Source organism: Electrophorus electricus, chromosome 7 (assembly GCF_041902795.1).
Source record: "Electrophorus electricus isolate QZ-2024a chromosome 7, ASM4190279v1, whole genome shotgun sequence".
NCBI lineage: Eukaryota > Metazoa > Chordata > Actinopteri > Gymnotiformes > Gymnotidae > Electrophorus > Electrophorus electricus.
Genome location: NC_137503.1, coordinates 14,304,244 through 14,327,500, shown reverse-complemented (window position 1 = coordinate 14,327,500; position 23,257 = coordinate 14,304,244). Strand labels below are relative to the sequence as shown.

Genomic DNA, 23,257 nt, shown 5'->3' with positions numbered 1-23,257 from the left:
ATCATATTCAGCCTGTGCTGTTATTTCAATAAGGGTCTCATGTGATAGGTATGTTTTCATCAGGGCTGTACAAATGATCAAACATTATTCTCTTTCAGCATTTGGAAACATTGTATTATTTCCTCTGAATTTTAGGAGACCTATAACTTGAGCATTATCGGTCTGTACTATGGGCCTGCTGTGTTGTACAGTGATTACTCCAACCCTGCAGATCGACTTAAACAAAGGTAGGTATTTTTAAGTTCCTCTGATCAAAGTGTTGAACAAAGACAATGGTATCTTCTTCCAAAAGAACTTTTTATTTAACAACAAAATAAAAATGAAGCCCACAAAATGAAAGTTAATCTCTTTCTATTATTAAACACATGATTTGTAGATGTAATAATTAGCAGATCTTAATTAAAGAAGTTTCTATTTTGTTTGTAGATTTTTGTTAATCAGGGCTCTTAATAAAAAAAATTAACTAATAATGAGTTTATTATAGACTTTGCTATAAGGATATGTGGATAAGTCATGGGGATAATGGAATGATAACAATCCTTTCTTGGGGCCATGATGGATTAGTAGTTCAGCTGGATCTTCAAAAGAGGAGCAGCTTGAGTATCTCCAGCCAAGGCCAACAGGCTCCATCCATGCACATGCAGACAGATACTCCTCTTCTGGGATTTACTTCTATCATGTTTAAGGAGAAATGAGAGGCCAGAGCAGCCTGTGTCATTTATAGATTGAGTCCTAGTGCTTTACTCTCCCCACACTGCAGCAGTGACAGCCATTTTGTTTGTTTACAATCAAGTCCATTAAAGGAAAGTCTCCAGCCCTCCTAAGACCATACTGGGACCAGGAAGACCTCACCAAACAAAAACCTCCAAGGTGTTCTGTAATTATGCACTATTATGAATTAGTTTGAATGGTTGGTCACAGTTTTGCCTTTTCAACAAGAAACCTGGATGGAAAATTAGCATCATAACAGTTTCCTCACTCTGTTATTCTGGAATGATGGCACCCTCCCTCTTTCTCTCAGATCATATGGTTGATCATTGTCTACAACAAGATTGCATAAATACAGTCTGCCTCTATATGAAATTTGTGTATAACGGCAAGTGTGAAGTTACTTAAAAAATAAATAATGTTTTTGTTTGTTTGTTACAGAGTTTCAGATGTTGTCCAAACAGTTACTAAGACTGTGATCCCACCTCACCAGCAGGTGCTGGAAATCATTCCCTCCTTTGCTGAGGATGAGGACTGTCAGAAGGTCCCTCCAATCAGATATCTCCTTAGATGAAGTCATATAATGCAGCCTCCACTGGGGATCAACAGTGGGTTGGGTTTTAACTGTGATCATTATTGTATTATTCTAATGAGCAAAATTCTGGGAGCCAAAATGATCTCTTTAATCAAGTTCATTCTGCTATTACAAATTTCTGTTAATAAACAGAAATTAGATTACACATTGATAACGCCATGTTTCTGTTTGTTTGGTATGGGGGCACAGCTTGAATATTCCAGCAATGCAAGTCCACTGGCAACAAATATTTGCCGTGTTTTTCCTAGTACTATAAATTACCATTTTGGAGACACAAAATGTCTTACAACAACACCATGGATGTTCTCCATACTATCTGTATTGAAAAACAGAATGCCTTAATGCCCCTATTCAGACTTGCCCTTTGTTATGCAACCCTCAACACATGCCACTATTGGCCAGTCACAGTAGGACAATGTAAAGACAATGAGAACACTCACCCTAAGCCTGTCTGATCCATTTTATTCATGTTACCTAGTGTTATAAAACACTTTTTCCCCCCATCTGTTGCATCTCTGCATGATAGGGAGGGTGGGTTCAACCCTTCATTATGTGACTAGCAACTGCTGTAGAGAATACGGGTCTACCTCAGAAAACACTTCTACTGGGTGAAACCTTACAGGCTCCTTACTGCAATTTGAAGGCGTTGTTGCAGGACAAAATTGGCCTGGAAACTGTAGCACTATTTCCTCATTTCTTTGTCTTTCTTTGATCTATTTTTCCAGAAAATGACCTAACAGAAAAACATTTTTTAACCTTAAATAAGGCTAAAATTTGACCAACTGCTTATAACCTTTTTAATAACACTGCAGACTACTTATAAGCAACTGGGCATCAGTGATTATTGGCATTCGTGCAACCATTCCCTAGAGAGGATTTAGATGAATTGCTGCAGTGTCTGTCAGCAAGCCTCAAAACTTCTAAAAAGACTTGAACATGACGACCAGTGTTTTAAGGAAAAGCCTATGTATGCACATGCATAGTGTTTAAACAAGGGTTTTTAGGTGAAGTGTAACCCCACCCCACCCACCCCCTTTCCATCTGGATACTCTTGCTCTCTCTCATTCCAGCACACACACAGAAAGGACACACGGTGACCTTCTTGCTGGGGAGTCGAGCAGACGGTCCAAAAGCACTACAGCAGGAGTCTGTGATGAGGTGTTGAAATGACCGTCCTCCTCATCCTTAAACCTCAACATCAGCACAGGGCTCCCCTCTTCCTTTGGGATTAAGAGCCAAGCAGAAACCCCCATGTTCGCTCATTCAGAGAGTGTAATTTTCTTAACAGACGGTATGTAGCAGTGAACTTATCACACAGCTGGTAAAGAGAACATTTAATGAGACTGGCATAAATGAAATTGTTTAGTGTAGATTCACATCTGGGTACTGGTCATGAAGGTATTGGAGACAGGTCTAATTCCTCTTCTCTGCATGAGTTAAGATGCATTTAACCCATTTTAAAATGTAGTTGAGGTCAATAATCTATTTTCATGGCTATATTTGACAATACCTTATTACTCCTAAGTAAGAATGTGGATGGGGGTAAAATACATACATGAGAATAAAAGAATAACAAGCACATTTATGTCAGAGAAAATTGACTAAATTCTGGCATGAAAAACTGCCATTTCCTAATCTCTAACTAATGCTATTATTCTGGAGCAATTTTTAGTTTTACTAATATGACTGCAGTTTTTAGCTTAGCTGAGGGCTGACATCCATGTTCATTTCATATATTCATGTAACTTGAAATAATTTTGCAAAAAAATCTCAAACTTTTCCAAAAAGTGTTTATTTCACTATACACCACATTTATCCATATTATATCAAAAGTATTAATCCAGTCCACCAATGGCAGTCGTTCAAATGTAACCAATGATGTCACTGCATATGATAGGCTGCCGACTTCCTGTCTTCATGAGGGCACTGAACTGGTAGAAGTCTGTTTCTAGCTGGTGCAGACCTGTGTGTGACTGGTGGAAGAAGGGCTTTGGTGTCTGACACCCCACAGGACATGACATCCGTTTCGTGCAAGGTTCCTCAGACCTCCCACGCCCTTCCACGCCCTTTGACATGCTGGTCAGTTTCCGCCTCATGTTAACCAGAAAGTCCTTGGCCAGTTTGCGGCTCGGATTAGGCTTCATTTCGCTCGACTCGAGGCACTCAGGAAGGTCCATCCAGTTTTTGATGAGGTCTGCAAAGCTGTTGTCACCCAGCACCAGCGGCTGCCGGTTGCGCCCCCTGGTCAAGAGAGCCGTGGTCCAGTCCCCTGGCTCACTGGCCTCAAACGAGGTCCAGCGCTCCAGACATGCATCTGACGTGGACTTGGGCCGGACGCGGTGCGTACGGGCACAGGCGGATGACGAGACGCGCACGTTCCGTGTGCGCCGCAGCACCACGCCTTCGTCCTGCCACGACGCCTCTGAGTAGCCAGAGTCAAAGTCCAGGCTCTTCTCACTGCAAGGCGAGCCCCGGGGCAGGCGACCGAGACCATCCTCCTCGTCCTCCTCCTCCTCCAGCGGGCTGGCAAGGCAGCAGGCCGAGTCGTAGGCACTGCCGTCGCTGGACTGGCAGCTCTGCGGACGGCTGGCCAGCTCCCGCTGCTTCTCCCTCCTGTGGCAGGCACGTGTCACAGCATACGAGCGGCGGGGTGGCTCGCTGGGCTCGTGCAGCTGCTTTAGGTCCTGCAGGGAGCGCATCATGTATTGCATTGGGTCCCACAAGCAGCTTCCCGAATCTCGAACGCACAGCTGGACGAAGGCGAAGCAGACGGAAAATGGAGAGGTTAGAACAAAGCAACTTCAGAGGATATGAGGACCACAAGTGACTAATCTTCCCCTTTGATTCACATAGAAGGAATCCAACTAGTCATTATTGAACAGGCAGTGTTTAACAAGGCATACAGTAAGTAACCACAGGCCATTTAGTGTTTTTCTAAAGGCAATGGGGCATTTTAGTGAGAAAAAGTAGCAGTGTGAGTGTCTCTGCTCTGCATGCAGAAAGATCTGTGTCTGCTATGAGAGCGGGAGGCAAGCAGAGGAGAGGAAAAGGAGGGAAAAAGTGCAACACGTCCCCTGTGCGCCAGCCTGCAGGAAAGTAGCTTGAGAGGAAATTACATCATTTTCTAACTACGCTGCACAATGTAGGTCATAGTTCGTTATGAAGAATAAACTATTCTTTCTTTGAGACCATGGCAATGGACGGCAAAAACAATGCTTCGTCCCAAAATGGGCCTTGGATGTCAAATAAATGCTATGATCAGATATGTTGCCCAGATGTAAAATGTCAAATATATGATCAGATTTGTTGTGAAAAGCTAAAACCAAAGTCTAAACATCTCAAATCCAAACTAATTGTCTGAAAGTCACCTGATCGCATCTCACACGAGATGACCACACTAAAGCAATACTATTCCTCAGCCACTTCCTCTGAGGTAATCAGTTGTGCAGTCACGGGGGTTTCCAAAGGGTCTACAAACTTTTCCCAAAAACTTCTCCTGGAGCTGCATAAATTCACTTGCAGCCAGGCTACCGCTTCCATTTTTTTTTTCGCGGAATCCCTGTGAGTGCATTAATATCGTTAATTTATAGGCTACGGCGAGACTGGAGGCACTACTAGGCGACCACTGAACACTCGGCGTTTGTTGTCACAGCTGTGAGAACTTAAGCTAGCGAGTTCTGGGTAAACGCCAGCGGTTGCTTAAGGCTATGAAAAATGTATACAGTTGGGTGTAGGTTATTTTACTTAAATCCAAACCTTTTCCCGATCTTTCATATGCATTCTCGCCGTTTCAGTTTAACCTTTTGCTTTAAGTTGTTTCTACGTGTAAAATTTAAAGACCAAATTAAAGTCACAAAGCCAACCAAGACGTTTCAGTTTAGCATTAGCAATTCTATATCAGCAATGATCAGCTTTGTGCTTTACGTATGAAGCCATTAACTAAGTGTCCGATGGAACAATACAAGGTGTTGCATGAATTTGTTGCACGATAGCTGTAGTAAAGTGCAGAACCATTTGGTGCGCCTCTCATGTGACGCTTGCATCTGTGTCAAAGATGCAAACTTACTCTCTGCCAAACGACATTGCGTTGAAAAGAATTACCCTGAACATATAATGAAGAGTTCTAGTTTAGGCAAAGAGATTCTGAAGTAATTGATGTTCAGGATTACGCCACATAACGTAATACGCTCTTGTAATTAAAACGGTTTGTAGTGAGAAGAAAAAAAACTAAAACTAAAAAACACATTGCCTGAGAGAACAACGTATCTAAATATATAAAAGTTTTACAATTAAATACTTACCATAGTTTTCTCCACCGTCTGTGATATTTCCGAATACCTGAGAATAAAATATTACAAAATTAGGCATTTGTTTTGAAGTTAAACTCCATACCATATAATCAGTTAGTCATAAACCTTGCTTTGTATGTGAATACTAACCGAGATATGTGGAGCAAGTTCTCCAAGTTGGAAAACACTCAGCGCTTCTAGTGCAAGATGTTCTTCCAATTCCTAGGATCCGTCAAAGCGCATTTGGTACGAAAGTCTGCCAGTGCGCGGTTTTGAGAGCAGCGTTCGTTTCCCGTTAGTGACGTTCCAACCAGTCAACGCTGAGCATCGTGCAGCCATCCAATAGAAACTACTTGAAATCTGAGTTTGGAGGGGGGGGGCCGCTTCTCACCTGTAAATTCCACACATTTACACACATAATTTGTTTTGTAAGCCCCATCAGGTATTTCTTATTGATGTAAATGGAGGTTTAAAAGTATATTCAAATGGAGGAAAACAATGACCATATTGTATAATTTACATTAGATAATCCGCTATTATTCAAATCTGATCAGTTTAATATTGTTGTTAAAGTAAGATATAGCATTTTCAACATTAACCTGGTAAACTTTATGTGATGTGATTGACGACCATGAAATTTTTTTTTTGAGATTGTTGTTAATATTTATATGGGATATACAATTTAAACTAGTCACAATTAATTATAAATATGTCATCGCAATTCCTGAAGCTATTTGACTTTAATTCTATTATTTTATTAAATATGTCATCGCAATTCCTGAAGCAGTTTGACTTTAATTCTATTATTTTAAGTATTTTTATCACACCGAGGGCCGCACAACAAGAACAGGCGTACAAGAGGCTCAAAGCAGAGTTCACGTTATGGAAATCAATAAAGTGTTAATCGGCTGCCATCCGGTGGTAGTTTAGTATAATCACAGGCTTGCACAGATTTCAGAACCTCTTCATACTTCAGCCATCGCCACCATCGGTTAGCCTATAACATATCAATACAAAGCAAACTACTATCAAATATGTGCACTATTCGACGATCTGGTATAGCAACAACGCATTTGAATTTTTAAAATGTTAAGATCTTCGACTATAAATTGTAAATTAGACAAATGATGGTCTACACGTAAGACTATGAGCAAAACGCCATGTTGCTGTTAACGTACCAGTTAAACTCCGAAGAAAATTATTTGCTACCTTGCAAAAAACTCCATCTAAACATTTGAAATAATGAGAGATGAACATGAGCACCTTTCAGTAAGAATACATCTGTAACTATGGAAATTTACATTTTCATTGTTTTATCGATTATTAAAGATGTTGGTTTCATCTGAACTTTTGAAAATACAAATTTGTCAGATTATCAGTGAAGATGAAATTGGAGTACTCTCAGAAAACGTTTAGTCTAGATTTGCATAGTACTGCTACCTTTACAATGTAACCTTTCCTTAAGCGCTGTAGCCATTATCCAGTCATTTGCAACTGCACAATTTAAAATGCCGTCCAATGGCACATCCATGCTATAGGCCGCTAGAACATTGCATTTTAATGCAAATAGCCTTCATCCGACATGCCTCCAAGGCATTGAGGACATGCAGATGCAGCTCTTTCAGGTGCAAGTGTGTTCAGAAGGGGTTGGCCTGAACTGTTCACATGCCACCACTGTGTATAGATTCTGGTGCTACAACTACCAGATGTCTAATTATCACTTATAGTAGGGGCAATATGACCAAGGCTCTGAAAAAAAAAGTACTCATTCTGAAGACCAAACCATTTGATTGAAAATGTTACCAGAGAACACATTGTTGGTTTACATATTCAGATAGTTTTAAATTCCAATAGCCAAAATGCAGATATTCCCACTGGATTTGTTCAGTTAGGAATGTATGGACACCAGATACACAGAGTGGCATTGATGAAAATTAGCACATTTACTGACCTCTCATAGGTCCTGTTAAACAGTTATCTTAGGCTTCAACACCCAGTTCATACTAAACTGATTCAATGGAAAGAAGAATCCACTTAGCATTTGTAGAAGGGATGAAGATATGTCACTCATTTGAAATGGGATTTGATCACTCTTCTCATTTCACACAAACAAGTGCTCACTAATGGCACTTTATTGCACATCTCGGTGGAATGGCCATAACAAAAATCCTGTTCTGAATGAACACAGACATAGTTAGAGCTGATCACAAATATTCATTCTTAAAGTTAATTCAATATACAAAGTATATGTCAATACTAGGGATTACATTGCTTATTGTGATTCATATGAATATAAGAACAGGGAATTGATGAAAGACCAGTTTTAGGTAAGAATGTCTAATAATGTGTAATAACATCTGTTGGCTAAGATCTTTCACAGACCATGTCTTTCCACACTTCCCACATTTAAACCATTTTTCTAAATATGCCCACATTTAGATAATTTTCTTCAAAATCTTGCCTTTTGAACATTGTGCCCAACCCAGCAACACTGAGACTTCCATTCATGGGCCTTCAGAATAAGAAAAAGAATGTGGCAAATACACAGAAAGTTCACGCTCATGAATCAACTTTTATTTCCAATAAAACTCTTCACAGCATTTCCATCAAACATCCACCATGTCTCCTGATCCCTTCCTAAAACCACAATCCTGGCTTTTAAATTCATTTGTTACTGTGAACTGAATCTGCTCTAAACTCTACAGACAACGTGAAAAAACAGAAGTCAAGGCACAAGACAAAGAGTGAAAGAGACGGGGCCGGGAGCACAAAAGGAAAGGACAGTGCAGACGGATACTTGCATCTTACATCTTAGTCACAATCGTACAGTGTTTATCAAAGTGAAGCTAGTTCGGAATGTTAAACGCGTCGGCCAAACTGCTGAGGCTGTGTTGGGCAGTGGCTGAACCCAAGCAAGCTGTTTTTTTCTTTTCTTTCTGTCTTTTCTTCTTTTATGTGGTCCATCATGCAGTACACATGAGCTAGGAATGTGGCATTCCACATATAAAGTAATAAAAACAACAACAACATCAACAACAACATCAACAACAAAACAACACAAACAAAGCAAATGTACTGATCTCGGTCTGTGCTCATGTAGCTTTACAAAAGAAGCATTAGGCAGTTAAGTTTAAAGTTTGCGTATCTGTTAAAGAAAAGCAAAATCAGTTTATATATATCAAAGATCCCCCCACACTGCTTTTGCCCTACTGTACTTAAAATCAAAGGGCAAGGGGCAAGAGAAACATCAGAAAATCACTGTCACTTTAATCTGATCAAAATAACTTCTTAAAATGAGAATATTTACAAAACATAATAATAAAAAGTAGGTGCAGGAGAAGGTGTTTTGCAATTCAGTGACTGTTGGGATTCTGCAATGTTTTTTTTTTCTCCGTCATTGTTGTAGTTCCCATGGTATCGCCTAAAAATTCTGGCTTTCCCTAGTTGGTTGTAGGCAGTCTGGCATTGTGCTCAGCAGTGCACGTGCACCACACAGCTGAGGGCTTCCTGAAGCATTAACACACAGGAATGGAGGAAAAAAAAAACAACACAGAGCCAGTAGTTAGCAAACATGTGACACTGTGGGAGATCTGTTGATCAATGAGAAACCAGCGTGTTTTTTTACACTGTGCGTGTGTTTACCCTTGGCATCTTCCTTGGCAATGCAACTAGAAAAGCCCACAGTCCTTTAGGTTGTTTTTGATGATGACGTCGGTGACAGCATCAAACACGAACTGCACATTCTTTGTGTCGGTGGCGCAGGTGAAATGGGTGTAGATCTCCTTGGTGTCCTTCTTCTTGTTAAGATCCTCGAACTTTGTCTGGATATAGCTCGCAGCTTCGTCATATTTGTTGGCTCCTGAAGAAGAGGATCAGAAAACAGTTATCGTGGCCACAGCGGGACCGATGCCATTTAGAGGAAACCAACCATCAGGGTTCATTTCCTCATCGGCATTATAGCCAAGAGGGAAAAAAAAATGGCCCCAGTTGCCCCAAAGATTCGCAAGTACACAAGCAATTCTTAAAATCCATCATGTACTCAGGGTTCATGATAGAGGTGTTTTTTTCTTGGTTGGAATGGCAGGGAATGCTACTCACCAGAATACTCAGGGAAGCAGATGCTGAGAGGGCTACGCGTGATCTTCTCTTCAAACAGGTCCTTCTTATTTAGGAAGAGGATGATGGAGGTCTCTGTGAACCATTTATTGTTGCAGATAGAGTCAAAGAGCTTCATACTCTCATGCATGCGGTTCTGAGAAAGGAAGTGGGTGAGAAAGAGCAAAAGAACGCATTTTAAATGAAGCTGGCAAAGCTGTCATACACTAGGGGACCACCAGGGGGTACTGGTGCTTTTTGCATCACTTGACAGAACTATACAGCTGCAGAACTTGCTTCTTTTCTATTGTCATTTGCAGAGTTAGGTCCTGTGTTTTTAAAATTCCAAGTGTGTTTGCGCTAAGAGAGCAGTGCTCTTCTTTCTTACCATCTCCTCATCCTCAGCAAGCACTAGGTCATAGGCACTCAGTGCCACACAGAAAATGATTGCTGTCACACCCTCGAAGCAGTGGATCCACTTCTTCCTCTCTGACCTCTGCCCTCCAACATCAAACATCCTTCAGAGAGACAGAGAGAGAGTGAGAGAGCCAGAGACAGACAGGCACTTTGTCCTTGCTTGGCCATTGGAATTTCATGAGGCTCTTTATAGAAAAAAAAAAAGCTAAGATTAATCTGAATTAGCTGAGAGCACCTAAAGATGAAAAGAAATTTTAAAAAACAACTTAAAGATTGAGCAATTTCACAGCTTTACAGTACTCCTCCACTATAGAACTCCAAATACAGATTCATTCAGGCAAAAACCATGTAAGCTGGACATCTGTGATCAATCTGTTTAGTCATCCACTCGGCCATTGTTTCTGTTGGCATTTTCAGGAGAAAAGTTTCTATGGTTACAAGAAGTCAGACAACCAAGAGAGGTGCCATTTTTAACTCCTATGTATTGTTGTCATATATTATTCATGAGGCACAGCAGAATGACATGGCACACTATGACAGCGCCAGGGACTTCTAGCTCAAATCAGTGAAAATCACAACACACTACGGCGGGGCCTTGTCACAAATCACTACACACACTACGGCAGAACCTTGTCACAAATCACCGCACCCTTTGGCAGGGCCTTGTCACAAATCACACTATGGCAGGGCCTTGTCACAAATCACACTCATCTGCTGTCAAAGGACAAACAAGGTTCAAAATGGCACTTGAACGGGCTTGAGCAGAGAGACAGGCAGGCGGACATGCACACTAACATTATACATACACACACACAAACACACACAGAGCGTAAACACACACTGTGCGAATGGTCTCTCACTTAAAGTGGAGGTCCTTAAAAGTGAAGTGTGTCTCAACGATGCCAGTGGTTTTCACTCTTGTCCTCAGCACATCCTGCTGGGTGGGAATGTAGTCTGCCCGTGCTATCCTCTCCAGATCATTCAGATAACTACACACAGACAGACACACACAAACACACACACACACACACACACACTTAGGTCATACCAATAACTAGGAAGATAAATATGCATTATTATTACAAGCAACAACAATAAAAGGTTAAGCCTGGATAACGCCTGCACTTTTGAGTGCTTGACGTTCTTGCTCTGCGCAGATATGCATGGAGACCTCACACGGTATGCACAGAACCGTGCACAATTCATCACATCCATGACAATTTTCATTATTCCACTCCTGCTATGTAACCCAGGCAGTTCTGCTTGCCTTTATTTCTCTTATGTTTGGTTTAGGCTCGGCCCATTTCCCAGGACACTCCCTTATTGCTTCCAAACCAGATTCATTCAAAACCAGATATTTTTACACATTGTTTTTTTTACCTGTACCACAGATCTGTTTTTGTTCCTTACACAAAATGTTCAACCAGAGATGATTCACACAATCAAGCGTGGATCTGACAAGTGTCCGGCTCAAATGGACATTCTACCCCAGCAGCTGACGATGGACGGCACGGCCATAGCAGGGAAGCTGGCTTTCTCTCAGCCTCGAAATAACCCTGTTAGCTCACTGAGCCACCTATTTAGGATGGTACAGTCTTGCACACTTAGCTAACTGAGAACATTTCTATGGCAACGTGGGACACCCCCCCCCCCCCCCAGCCATCCAGTCCATTCTTTTCCTCTCTCGTTTATCACGATGCCTCTTTATAACATGACGCTTCACCCTGCAAAAGCAGAGCTGAAACGCAAGCACAGCGCGCAGGAAGAGCACATCTGTATGCAGATATAATCACAATTCCACCACCGTGTTGAAGCTGAAATCTAGAGCAGCTCACGGGGAACTATACAGGAAATTTAAAAAAAAAAGAAAGAAAGCACGGTGGATGCTGTTCAATACGAAAGAATTCACAAAAACTGCTGTCAAATGCTGAAGGTTTCGTCTCAATTGCACACTGGGGACAACATTTCTGAGCAGTTTCCTATTTTTTACTCCATTCGTGTTCATTATTTATCTGCTTGTTTCTCGGTAAGCAGGGATAGGTCATGCAGAAATCTATTCGCCTCACTATCCATTCAGCTGTGACGGCTGTCTCTTGAGGCGCCCTTGGGCTCGGCCGTGGACCACGTGAACGTCCCCGAGCCAGAGCAGAGCACGCTCCTCTTCTCACTTCTTCATCCGCAGAGGCCGTGCTCTCAAGCAGAGTCGGCACGTACCTAACCATTGAGTTTGAGAGACAGTTCACCCAAAAACCTGGGGAAAGCAACGTGGCATAAAAGCTTGTTGTCATCAGTTATTGCATGGTTGTATTTCACAGTGTTTATAGTCTATGGCAAACTGTTGTTCATTATAACAGATCTGGTTTTGGGAATTAGATTAGTTCTTTAAGGAAGCACTAGTTCTGAGCTGCAGGCGACAACTAAAGAGAAGGAGAACACTTGAGAGAATCACTCATTTTTATCAAACTCTGTTAATGGGAACAGACTGCTACAGCCATTTCCATGACAACAGAGAGCTCGCTACAGATCCATTAATTAAAAAGTACCCCATGTCCTGAGCACCACATCTATTGTAATAATTTGGTTGAAAAGAAACACTTCTCTGATCACAAGATGAAAGGACCTCATTATCTAATTCCCTATTGTCTCATTTCTTGAAACATTTCATAATTTACATCTCGAGTAAAAGGAACCCAGTGGACCTGAGCAACTAAGTGCCTCTCTTCTCCAGTTTCTGGGTGTGATGCTGACTTCCTCATTACGGGGAGGCGAATTTCTTAGAAACCTGGATTTTGCACAGCACAGCCTTCCAATGGGCAATTGCTTTGTGGGGAAAAGATGAATGTCACCAAGGACGGGATGGAGTGTGAAGCAGTACAGCATCAAGCGGGATGTCACAGCGACACCCCCCCAACCCCCAATTATTTCCTTTTCACAGCATTCGTTTGTGTCCGGCCGGACCTAAATGAGCACTGCAGACACTATGACAACACTGTGGCCAGTAATCTGCTCGGGATTGTGCTGTGGGGGGATGTAGGCAGCAGGGAACATTTGGTCAATTTTGATACTGACATCGTCCCTACAGCGGATCCTTTTTAATATGGGGGATTATAATTCATGTTAACGCATTTACCTCAACAACCATGGCAACACAATGCGCTTCTAATTACACAAACGCACTCATATCGACATGAACGAGGCCAATCTACAGCTCTGACGGATATACATTATATACCTTATATACCCTGTATGCCAGCGGTTTGCAGGCCAAATGAATGAAAAGCTGTTTACTTTAACTCTGCCCTCGCTGCAGCCCCCCACTGTTGCCCCTCCCCCCTTTAATCGTTAACGTAAATGAGCAAAGAGGGGATCTAGTTAAGCTAGAGGCTGGAGTAATGGATGGCTTCTTCTGTCATCTGAATGAACAATAAATGCACAGGAAGGAAGGAATAGATTGGGGTGGCTGGGTAAAAAGAGGGAGCGGGTGTGTTTTTCCCTTGTGTGCATTTACATTTAGAGTGGCAGGCAGGGGGTCGGGCAGGTGCTCATAGGTGGAGCAGAATTCGAACATGTGAGGGAGAAACGAAAGGAAAGCGTTTTTTGCTGAGTAAACACATCTTCAGCACCTGGCCCAGATGCCGTAAGCATGGGTTATAAGCCCCATACTTCGCTTCAGAAACCCAAAGGTCAAAATATTCCCTCAGGTAGTAAAGGAGATTCTTTCTAATATGTCCATGTGTTTAATATAGTCCCTCTCCACCACCACCTGTGCAAAATAGAAGTCAACAGGACTTCACTAGTAACCTGGTAAAGAAAGATATAAAGCAAAAAAAAAATAATCAAATAAATTAGCACATCTGACACATTGATTTGTGTAGTCCATCTGCTGGACGGTTGGAGAAAGGTCCGCGGGGCTCCAGGGCGTCGGCAAGCTGAGCGGCCACCAAACAAGCGAGGGAGAGTGCCTGTATTGTGACAGTGCGAGGTGACCTCACCATGCCAGTTCCCCTTCCTGCTTACAGCGACAGATGGGGTACTAACATACCAGAGAGCTTCCTGTTGGAGTCTGGTCGACTCCAATGCCCATTGTGGCTAGTTATATGTGTGCATGAGACAACAGCATGTGTCTGCAAATCCATGTCTGCAAAACGTTTCAAGGTATCTTCTGCTCAGCAAAGTTGAAGAGTTGTCTCGAAGGTTTTCTGACTTTGTGAAAAAGCTTTGAATTCATAGCAGGCCACACATGTCTGTGTGTGGGGGCGTGTACTGACTAGGCAGCAGAATCGTTGAGCTGGTACTCTCGGGAGCGGTTGAAGCAGCTCTGTACCCCACTGTCAGCCCACAGTCTGCGGATCACGTTGGCCAAGTCTTCTGGGAGGATTCCTTGCTCCTCTGCTGCAGCAGACAGCGCAAAGAGCTGCCGTGCGTCATCCTGCGCACACATGCGTGCGTGCACACGCATACACACATCCAATAGACAGCCAACACATGCACACGCATACAGCCACACACACACGTAACGCACACAAACCACCCATACAACATGCACACAACACACACTGCAATTATCAGTTTATTAGACGTCAGTTCAAAAATAAACTCTAAGATAAGGAACAGCTGAAATTTAAACTAAACTGTCTTAGCTTGGATTATATTTGGCACTTTGTGGTCAGACTATTCAGTAATTCACAGTCCAGCACAACCCAAAGGATGAGGTGTGTGTTGTCTAAAACTGCCTTAGAACCCAAATGCCTCAAAACCTCACAGACGTTTTGTAATTCTGCGGGTGAACCACAGCTACAATTGGCGGATGTCAAACAGTGACTGCGATCTGCCCCAGCAAAACTCCTCCCTTGCTCTCAACTACACTGCTCAAATCATTTCATTTCAAAACATCACCACTGAGATCACAGAGCTTGTTCTAGCACCCGCCCAGTGTATTGTGGTTTTGCAGCATCTGTGACGCCCTAAACCTCCAGGAAACGTGAAGCGCTTGTCAGCTCCTTTGATGCAACACATGGGGGTGGGCCCACAGCGTTTCACAGCAGGCACCGCTGCACCAGACCCTGCCGAGGCACACCTGCACAGTGTGCCGTACCGTTCTCGCTGTGTCGCTATAGTCGATCTTCAGGTTGCCCATGGCTTTGATGATGGCCATGATGGACTGGATGGTGTTGCTGTACACCACGGCTCGGTACTGCTTGCACTCGTCTTCCGAGTAGCCGTCCTCGTGGATGATTCTGCAAGGGAGCAAGAAAAAACAAACAAACAAACCAGGGGCCAAGTTAGACAGATGCCACAGGTTCAGCCAAGAGAGAGTGAGCTTTGATCTTGCAAGACAGCTCTGAAAGCTTATGGAGTACAAACATACAGGAAGCTTTGGCAAATAATGCAGCAAGCCTTAAATGAGAAGTAGGAAGAGAAGTATTTTGGTCTGCTTCAGAGTGCTACATCGCAATGTAGCACTGTTTGAGCTTAAGGGGGGGGGGGCATGAAGGCTCTGGATATTTCTGTACTGTGCTGGCAGAGTGGCTGAGTCAGCAGTCTGAAGGGACAGGCATGCATCAGAACTCATCTGAGCCTTCCTTCCAGCCATATTGTCTGTGCCATATGTCATTTGTGACTAAATCTAGTGTGGAAAGGTAAGCGAGATATCTTAGGCTCACTGAGACTTGAAGTACCACACTCGCCAATACAGAATACAGCACCAGGGGAAAAAATGACCAGAGTTGAGCTTTTATTTTGTGTACATAATATTATTCTTTGGCCTCTAGTGAAGAAAGCAAGAGAGAACATCTGTGCGCACTGCTCTGTGGCAGCCTTCCCTTTTGTGCTTTGTAATAATCCAACTTTGGAACACACTACTGTCCCCCATCATGAGAAATGGCTCTGGGGCTGTAGCGCCCCCTGAGAAATGTGAATTATTAAACTCTTTATATGTGTGTGTGTGTGGAGAGAGAGTGAGAGAGAGAGAATTCCTGTGTAATCACGGTTTTTAAACTGCATTGCAGTATTCAAAGAACTTAAACTCTAAAAGAGTGCATGAGAGATGGAGGTATAGACAGAGAAAACAGACTAAGGCAGGACAGAAGACCTTTTAAACAGGTGCCAAAACCCCCTCAAATCTCTTCATGCAGTGTAGATTATTTACACCAATTACTTCACAGATTTCCCAAAACACTTGACCATTTAATTACTTATTTATTTCATTCAACATGATCCCTCTCACAAGGCTTATGATCACTCCCAGCTCTGACACTGCACTTCCTACCATTTTCAGACACTCATATACGTAATAATTACCCACATCGGGGAATATTTAGACCTAGTGATCATGTTAGGACAGCAAATGGTTGCCAACAGTCCAGTGAGAGCCAGCTTTACCGGGCCGTGCTGTGTTAATAATATCCTGTGGAAAGGCACACGTGCACACCCACTGATGTTATTTCAGGGTTTAATGAAGGCCAGTTTTTGGGAGAATAAAAGTACAACACACTAGCTTGGAGTTATTGTTTCTACCATTCAGGGGTTGACTCATCGAGAGGGTAACCCAACAGACAGGGGAGCGCATATGCTTCCTGTAGATCATAACAAACCCACGGGCCTCTCCAGTAAACCACAGCTATGGAAAAGGTCAGCACACTCCCGGTGAACACCGGGATAAAGGAAAGGCATTCTTTTGAGCACACAACACCTCTTTTTAGTGCGATGATCTGAACTGATGAACACAAGATTAAGGAAGAGGCAGCGAATGAAGCAAGAGCCATACTTAATATTAATATGCCGTGCTGCGTCAAAAGCCAATAAAGAAAGAGATCGTAAGAAAGTCAGAGTCCTTAAATTGTTCTTTCCAGCAGACCGCACACACTAAACTAGTAAGATTCTAAAAAAATATATGTAAAATACACTTGTAAGTCTGCAGTTAATAATGAGAAACAGACATAAATCAGATGAAAAACATTCACGACAGATGAAAAATACATGGACACTAGCAGAAATAGCATGTCCAAGACACCCACACCCACATCAGCACGAAAGAACAACTCATATGTGGACTGGCTGCTCAGAACGAGAGTAGCATCTCCAGACCCCACCCTAACCACTCTCAAAACTGGGGCAGCTTTTTGGAGTCACTCAGGGACAGACGGCACTCATTAATCACAAGCAGAGCAAGGAGCCTTTGCCAAAAAGCCCTTCGATAAGCATCCACGTGGGCGTGGGCTGGCTGATGAAACACGGGTGTGCGACGGAAATGAAAGGCCGGCCGGCGATAAGCAGTGGAATGATATAAAACACTGGGACATGGTATCCGCCTCAGGACGACGCTCCGGGTGGCTGCCCCTGGCACTAAATGTAGTGTCCTATGCGATAAAGTCTTGGACTTTTATCTGCAAGTTTTCTTGGGTGGAGTTCTTATGTATGAAAGGTGCAGTTACAGGCTGAATTGAGGCTTAAGAGTGGAACCTTATTATAACCAAACAGGAGTGGGGAGGGAGGATGAGTAGGAGATGAAGGGCATATGAAAGGAGGGAAACTTCTTTTACTTACTTCATCTGCTTCACTATGGTGCTCTTCCCGGACTCGCCCGCACCTGCAGAGACAAGAACAGAAACCAAATCAAAAGGAATCAGGTTTTAAAAAATGCTAAGTTTGACTTCAAAACCCACACAGAACTCCCCAGGACTGAAATGTGTTAACTTGAGGCACATGAATAACCATGCAACTGATGTGCTTCCCCCTGGAGCATGTCCTGGGCAACTGCACCATTCGCTCATGCTGTGGGAATGGACTGTGGCAGAAGACGCCTCGAGAGTGCTTTTCATGAATACAGTATCAAAGAACAGGCATCTGACCAAGCTGGAGCTGTGTGTGTGTGTGTGTGTGTGTGTGTGTGTGTGTGTGTGTGTGTGTGTGTGCGCGCACGCAGGCGCACTGGAGAGAGATAATCTTTGTTCTTCACTGGCTGATAAGTAGATGAAGAATATGTATATTGGTAAGAATGTCTTCATTCTGTGAAGGCTGTTGCTTGAGCCTTCATTTTACTTGTACTTAGTGTATATGCAGGGGTGTTCAGCAGACGGTTAAACACCCATGCATAGTGCCAGTGCCATACTGCCTGTCATGTTCCTAGAGGTGCAGGACAAGGGAATTAACTGCCTAAAACAAAAGCATGCATCTACGACACACCAAATAGGTCACTGATTGGCAGGCAGGGCCACCTCCAATGTTAAAATGCCATTTATTGTTCATGTAACCTGCCGTATCCTTTCCGCATGGATCTGTGCATGTTCCACTGGAAGCCTGACAAAAGTACGCCGCTCCCATATTTAAACACAGTCAGCTTATTCAGTCTCCAAACATCCTCATTTCTTGATTGGTGTGCTTAAAATGAGTGTCAAATACCATGGCATGCTTTGAATATGGAGGACAGCAAATCAGTCAGGCTTACTCTTGGAGGGCACCAACTGGATCAGGACTCTGATAACAAGGAGAGGGCACTAGATAGTAACTATGGACACAGAGTTGCTCTCTCAGAGCTATGACGGAGAAAGAAGGCGAGAAAGTGAGAGAGGGCGAGACAGAGAGAGAGAGAGAGAACATTTGCGGTCCGTCCCTGGTGTCCACCTGCCCTCACTGTGTCACAGAATATCAGTCTGGCTCATCAGTCTGAATGCAAACAGCACAGGGCATCAGGCAGGCCTGTCACAACCTCTGCCAGCATCTCCCACTCTCCCTCCGTCTCAGTCACCTCAGAGACATGGAGGGGGTGGCGTGAAGAAGACAGAAGTTATGAGACATGGAGAAAAACCAAGAGAATGAAGAGAAGAAGAAAAAATAAAAAAAGTAGTACGGGGACATGACTGGTATGCGCAGAGCAATGCAAAATAAGTCAGTGATTCCCCAAACAAACAGCAGGGGAAGAGTCAGGAGGGCAAATTAGATACCTTAAAGATAAACCATCTCTCATAAGCTACATCTCATCTCTACACCACTCCCATGATTAAGTGCAAATGGAGAGAGAGAGAGAGAGAGAGAGAGAGAGAGCGAGAGAGACATTGAAAATCTCTCAAACTTGCTGGCTGTACAACGCTGTTGGCAGTGTTCTCCTAAGACAGTGTGAGAAATGTACCCCCTCCTTCATGGCCATCTGGTGAACTGAAGCAACGAAGCCCAACCAAAGAGTAATTCCTCCAACTGTGAAACTCTCTGCACTTCTCCAAAGAGAGCAATGAGAAAGGTACAGTTCTCCTGAAATGCAGGATCTACTCTTGCACACAGGTACAAACACTAAACATAAGAACGTCAAAATCTCAGGGATGTGGAAAGGTCGGCATGTGAACTAAACTGTCGGGAAAAGGAGATGAAAAGATTGTGTGCAGTGAGTGCTGTGTGCTTCTCAAGTGTTGCATCCAAGTTAATAGTTCACCTTTTATTACCTACTTACAGGTCTTAACACAAAGGTGTACGTTTTGATGCAGTTTTGTGCTTGTACATGACCTTTGTACATGGCAGCACAAAAAGAACCATGGCCACAGCCAACGTCTTTCTTGAGGACAGTACTACAGCTAATACAGGAAATATTGGCTACAAGCAATGAAATTGGAGACATACTTCTGAATTATAGTGCCCCTCTTTTCAACACCAGTCACTGTATTGCACTCATCATACTGGCTTTCCACCAAAATTACAACATATTGGCATACCACCGTGCTGTCGTTGCAGAGATCCGGTCGTGTGTCTACTTCTACTTAACTGCAGAAATAATGTATTTGAATACATATCATTCAAGGGGTCAGAGGGGCTTGGCACGCTGCGATGCACAACATCGAACATGAGCGCGCTACTGGAAATTGCAACTTGTTTCTATATACACAGTGGGGGAAGGGAAGGGCAAAGTGCACATGGCCTCATGGGAAATGGCCTTGCTGCAGCTATGTTTACCAAGTTAACAAGCACAGACTAGCCGAATAAGGGCAGGCGAAGGTAAGATAAAGCAAGACAATCTGGAAACTCTCACAGGAGCAAATGGCAAGTTAGAGTTAGGAAGTGATTGCAAAGTATTACAAAGTATTACAAAATTACAAAAGTGTGTTAAGTAAGCATCTTAAAAGATGTTTAGAGTGGCTCGAAGGAGCTGCAAGAGTTGCTGCTTCAATGGAAAGTTCCAGAGTTACAAAATCACTCTGCACTCAGAGTCCGCATGCCCAGGTGTGAAAACTGACATGGCCATAGCAGCCGTGATTTGACAGAAGGCATAACACTAAGTGGTGATGAGAGCACAAACATGGAGGTTTGCCACAGCCTCTCTGCCTCTATGATTTCTTTGTGCAATCCACAATGAGAGAAGGAAAGTTCTATCATCAAGCCTCAGCACACACCAGGGTTGCACAATATATTGTTTGCTAATCGTTAAATGCAAAAGTTGGCCTTTGCAATATCAAGATCACAGAAGGCTGAAATATGTAAATGAGCAGTCTGCCAAAACACAGGTGTTTATGTGATGAAGCCGTTGACAATGACCAATGATATTTAATTAGACTGTTCTGTGTATGATTTCTTATATCACAGAACTCATGTGATCCAATGAGCAGAAATAATTTGGATTGAAAGAATGCAGGCCAACAATGATCAAATTCATGTAATGACAAAACTGTTAAGAAAGCACCAAAGATGGTCATCAAGAAAGGAGAATGGTTCCAAATTGCACCAAGTTCCAGGTTTAAAGTCAAACTACTAGAATTAGAACCAGTACCAAAATACAATGAGCAGTACAGTCAAATTAATGTCAATGTGGCTCTTTGGAAATTGTCACTAGCTAAACACTAGTTTAGCTAGTTGCCCAAGCTCACTGCTAGGTGCCCAAGCTCACTGAGTAAACAATCTCACAAGACCACTAGCTGCTGTCCTTAAACTACATCTGCAATATTTACATTCCACAACAATAACCTGTGAGAGCAAACATGCTAACCCCTTGAGCCTAATACCACTTCTCTAGAGGGCTAATGCTCGCTAATGGCAAAACCAGAGGGCTCATAATTGATCTCTGAGGAACACAGAGGAATAACAATTACCCTGTTTGTTCACAAATCCCAGTGTTCTGGAAAAGGCAAAACAGAGTTTAATTGGATATGATTCGTGTGTTATTGTTTATGCAATTAATTAAAACTAAAAGAAAATTTTATTGTTTTATTATGGAACTGTGCCATTGGTGAGTAGTTGAAAGAGAGGTGAACAACTGCGCTCAACTGGTTGATATAATCAACCAAAGCGCCTGGTCTAATTAGAACAAGCTCATTTGCCAAAATGCAATTCATAAGCTTAATAAACTGAGGTATATTTGGAAAAAAGAGCAGTCACAAGAGCTGTGTATGATATGGACCTGATAAGAATTTACCAATGGAATACTGATGCAGACTGTTGCTCTTTTGAAGTCTGGGAGGTTGAGCCAAGAAAAAGGGGCAATTGTACACTCGGGTCCTGCCTCACAAAGGCCTCTCTGTGAACTTGGCTGGCAAAGGCCGCTTCTGTTTAGTGTTATTTGGAACAACAACAATAAGCATCTAAATGAGATCCTGAACAGCCCTGTGGCAATTAGGGGACAGAGAGGAACATCGTGTCCACCTCATTCACAGAACCAATAAAGACAGGGCTGCTTATAGATGCTCCAAATGGATACAAGGTCACTTTAATGTAAAAGAATTCATTTTAGGTATTAAGAAAATTAAACATGCAACAGCAGCCAGGTAGCAGCAGAGATGATGAGAAAATTGGTGACATCTGACCATGCATTTGGATTCATCAGTCATTCAAAGTGGGTTGTCCAAACTGCGTCGTATTGCAGACAAAAATATTGCGATAACACAGCAGACTCCATAATACTGAGCATTCAAAAACCATCCTTAAATATCTAATCAGTATTCAGAACTCCTCTTCAACTGACCAAGAGACCCGTCTCCAAGCAGGCTCAAATCAATTCCATTAATTTAATTCATCCAGCAAAAAAAGGAAAGAGAATTCGTGTTTATGTGCATTTGCTTTTGTATGCTCACACGCTTTTCTTTTTGAATACCACCTCCTGATACTTAGCCAAGCAGAGGCGCTAGGATGTAGTGGCGGGGTTAGATTACAACAAGCGGCAGCATCTTGCTGCTGTCACTATGCTGAGATGAAGCAGGTTGGAGACTGAGAGAGATGGATGGCATTCTTCTCTCCTACTCTCCAAGCTGGGTTTAATCAATTGCCAGTGATGAAGGCAGGGCCCCCTCGTTCTTTGTTCATCTGACTAGCTGAGAAACACGTCCAGACATGCTAAGTGTAGCGGGGTTGAAGTGAGCGATGAGATGAACGGGAACGAAGCAGGGGAGGTTGATAAAGAATTAAATGCAAGAGCAACACATTCTTTGTTCTGATAACGGGGGGAAAAGGTAAATCGTGGGAAATATTAAAAGTGAGAGGATGGAGGTTGAAGGGAGAGGAGAGAAATTATTAATGGAAAAGGAGTGGGAGGAATGAGACAGGAAGGGGGGAGAGGACGAGAGAGCGGGAGTGACGGTACAGACATGAGTTAAGGGCAAAAAGTGGGTAAAGAGGTGGAGAAGTAAACAATTCCATGAACAAAATGAATGTCATTGAATACAGTGTCCATTTTTGTTTTTGAATGCAATTTAGGAAATGTAATTTCATATAAAAAAAAAACAACAACAACAACAACTAGGGCATAGTATATCTTGTTTTCAAAAAGACCCAAGTTTGAGATAGTTAGGATACTGACAGCTGAAGAAGACTTTTTTTACACAAAATGGCAGATTTAGGCTGTTACAAATTACTACCAATAAACACACCATCTTTCTAAAGGTTTTGTTTCTTTCCACTTGATGTTGTCGAAATCTCTTTCTTCATCTGATTTGACACAATATCCGCTTATCACATCTTCACAAGACACTGATATAGAATAGACCCTCGGGTATTTTATTGCAGATTCAAGGTACTGACTAACAGGCAACTCACACATCACATATTCAAAATGTTAAACAAACATGCAGAACCTACTACTGCTTTGTTTGATACAACGTCTTGCCATGAAACATTAGTAGTATCAGCACAGTAACACACTCAGCCCGCATAGTCGCGGAACTGTATAGCGCATTACTATCAC

At 42.7% G+C, this 23,257-nt stretch overlaps 3 protein-coding genes across 6 annotated transcripts in view; 1 reads left to right on the top strand and 2 right to left on the bottom strand.

The window, feature by feature from the left end:
- uba7 (ubiquitin-like modifier activating enzyme 7) overlaps positions 1-1,451 on the top strand; it is a 32,392-nt gene extending 30,941 nt beyond the window's left edge. For all 3 annotated transcript variants that reach the window (XM_081717321.1, XM_027000665.3, XM_081717322.1), the window contains 2 exons: positions 136-227; positions 1,150-1,451. In XM_081717321.1, coding sequence (XP_081573447.1) covers positions 136-227; positions 1,150-1,282 — 225 coding nt within the window. In that variant the 3' untranslated portion in view covers positions 1,283-1,451. The remainder of the gene's footprint in view (positions 1-135; positions 228-1,149) is intronic.
- A 1,625-nt stretch (positions 1,452-3,076) lies between these two features.
- Positions 3,077-5,995, bottom strand: inka1b (inka box actin regulator 1b). 2 transcript variants are annotated; one of them, XM_027000551.3, is made up of 3 exons: positions 5,743-5,995; positions 5,605-5,641; positions 3,077-3,987 (listed from the first exon to the last, which is right to left on the bottom strand). In XM_027000551.3, the coding sequence occupies exons 2-3, from the start codon at positions 5,605-5,607 to the stop codon at positions 3,166-3,168; spliced, it is 825 nt and encodes a 274-aa protein (XP_026856352.2). In that variant the 5' UTR covers positions 5,608-5,641; positions 5,743-5,995; the 3' UTR covers positions 3,077-3,165. The 2 variants fall into 2 exon arrangements, with proteins under 2 accessions (XP_026856352.2, XP_026856351.2); XM_027000550.3 differs by having other exon boundaries at positions 3,077-4,053; positions 5,743-5,901.
- A 2,149-nt stretch (positions 5,996-8,144) lies between these two features.
- gnai2b (guanine nucleotide binding protein (G protein), alpha inhibiting activity polypeptide 2b) overlaps positions 8,145-23,257 on the bottom strand; it is a 37,298-nt gene continuing 22,185 nt past the window's right edge. The window contains exons 2-9 of the mRNA XM_027000608.3: positions 17,650-17,692; positions 15,200-15,341; positions 14,373-14,533; positions 10,965-11,093; positions 10,076-10,205; positions 9,691-9,844; positions 9,235-9,451; positions 8,145-9,099 (exon numbers count right to left, since the gene is read on the bottom strand). Coding sequence (XP_026856409.1) covers positions 9,261-9,451; positions 9,691-9,844; positions 10,076-10,205; positions 10,965-11,093; positions 14,373-14,533; positions 15,200-15,341; positions 17,650-17,692 — 950 coding nt within the window. The 3' untranslated portion in view covers positions 8,145-9,099; positions 9,235-9,260. The remainder of the gene's footprint in view (positions 9,100-9,234; positions 9,452-9,690; positions 9,845-10,075; positions 10,206-10,964; positions 11,094-14,372; positions 14,534-15,199; positions 15,342-17,649; positions 17,693-23,257) is intronic.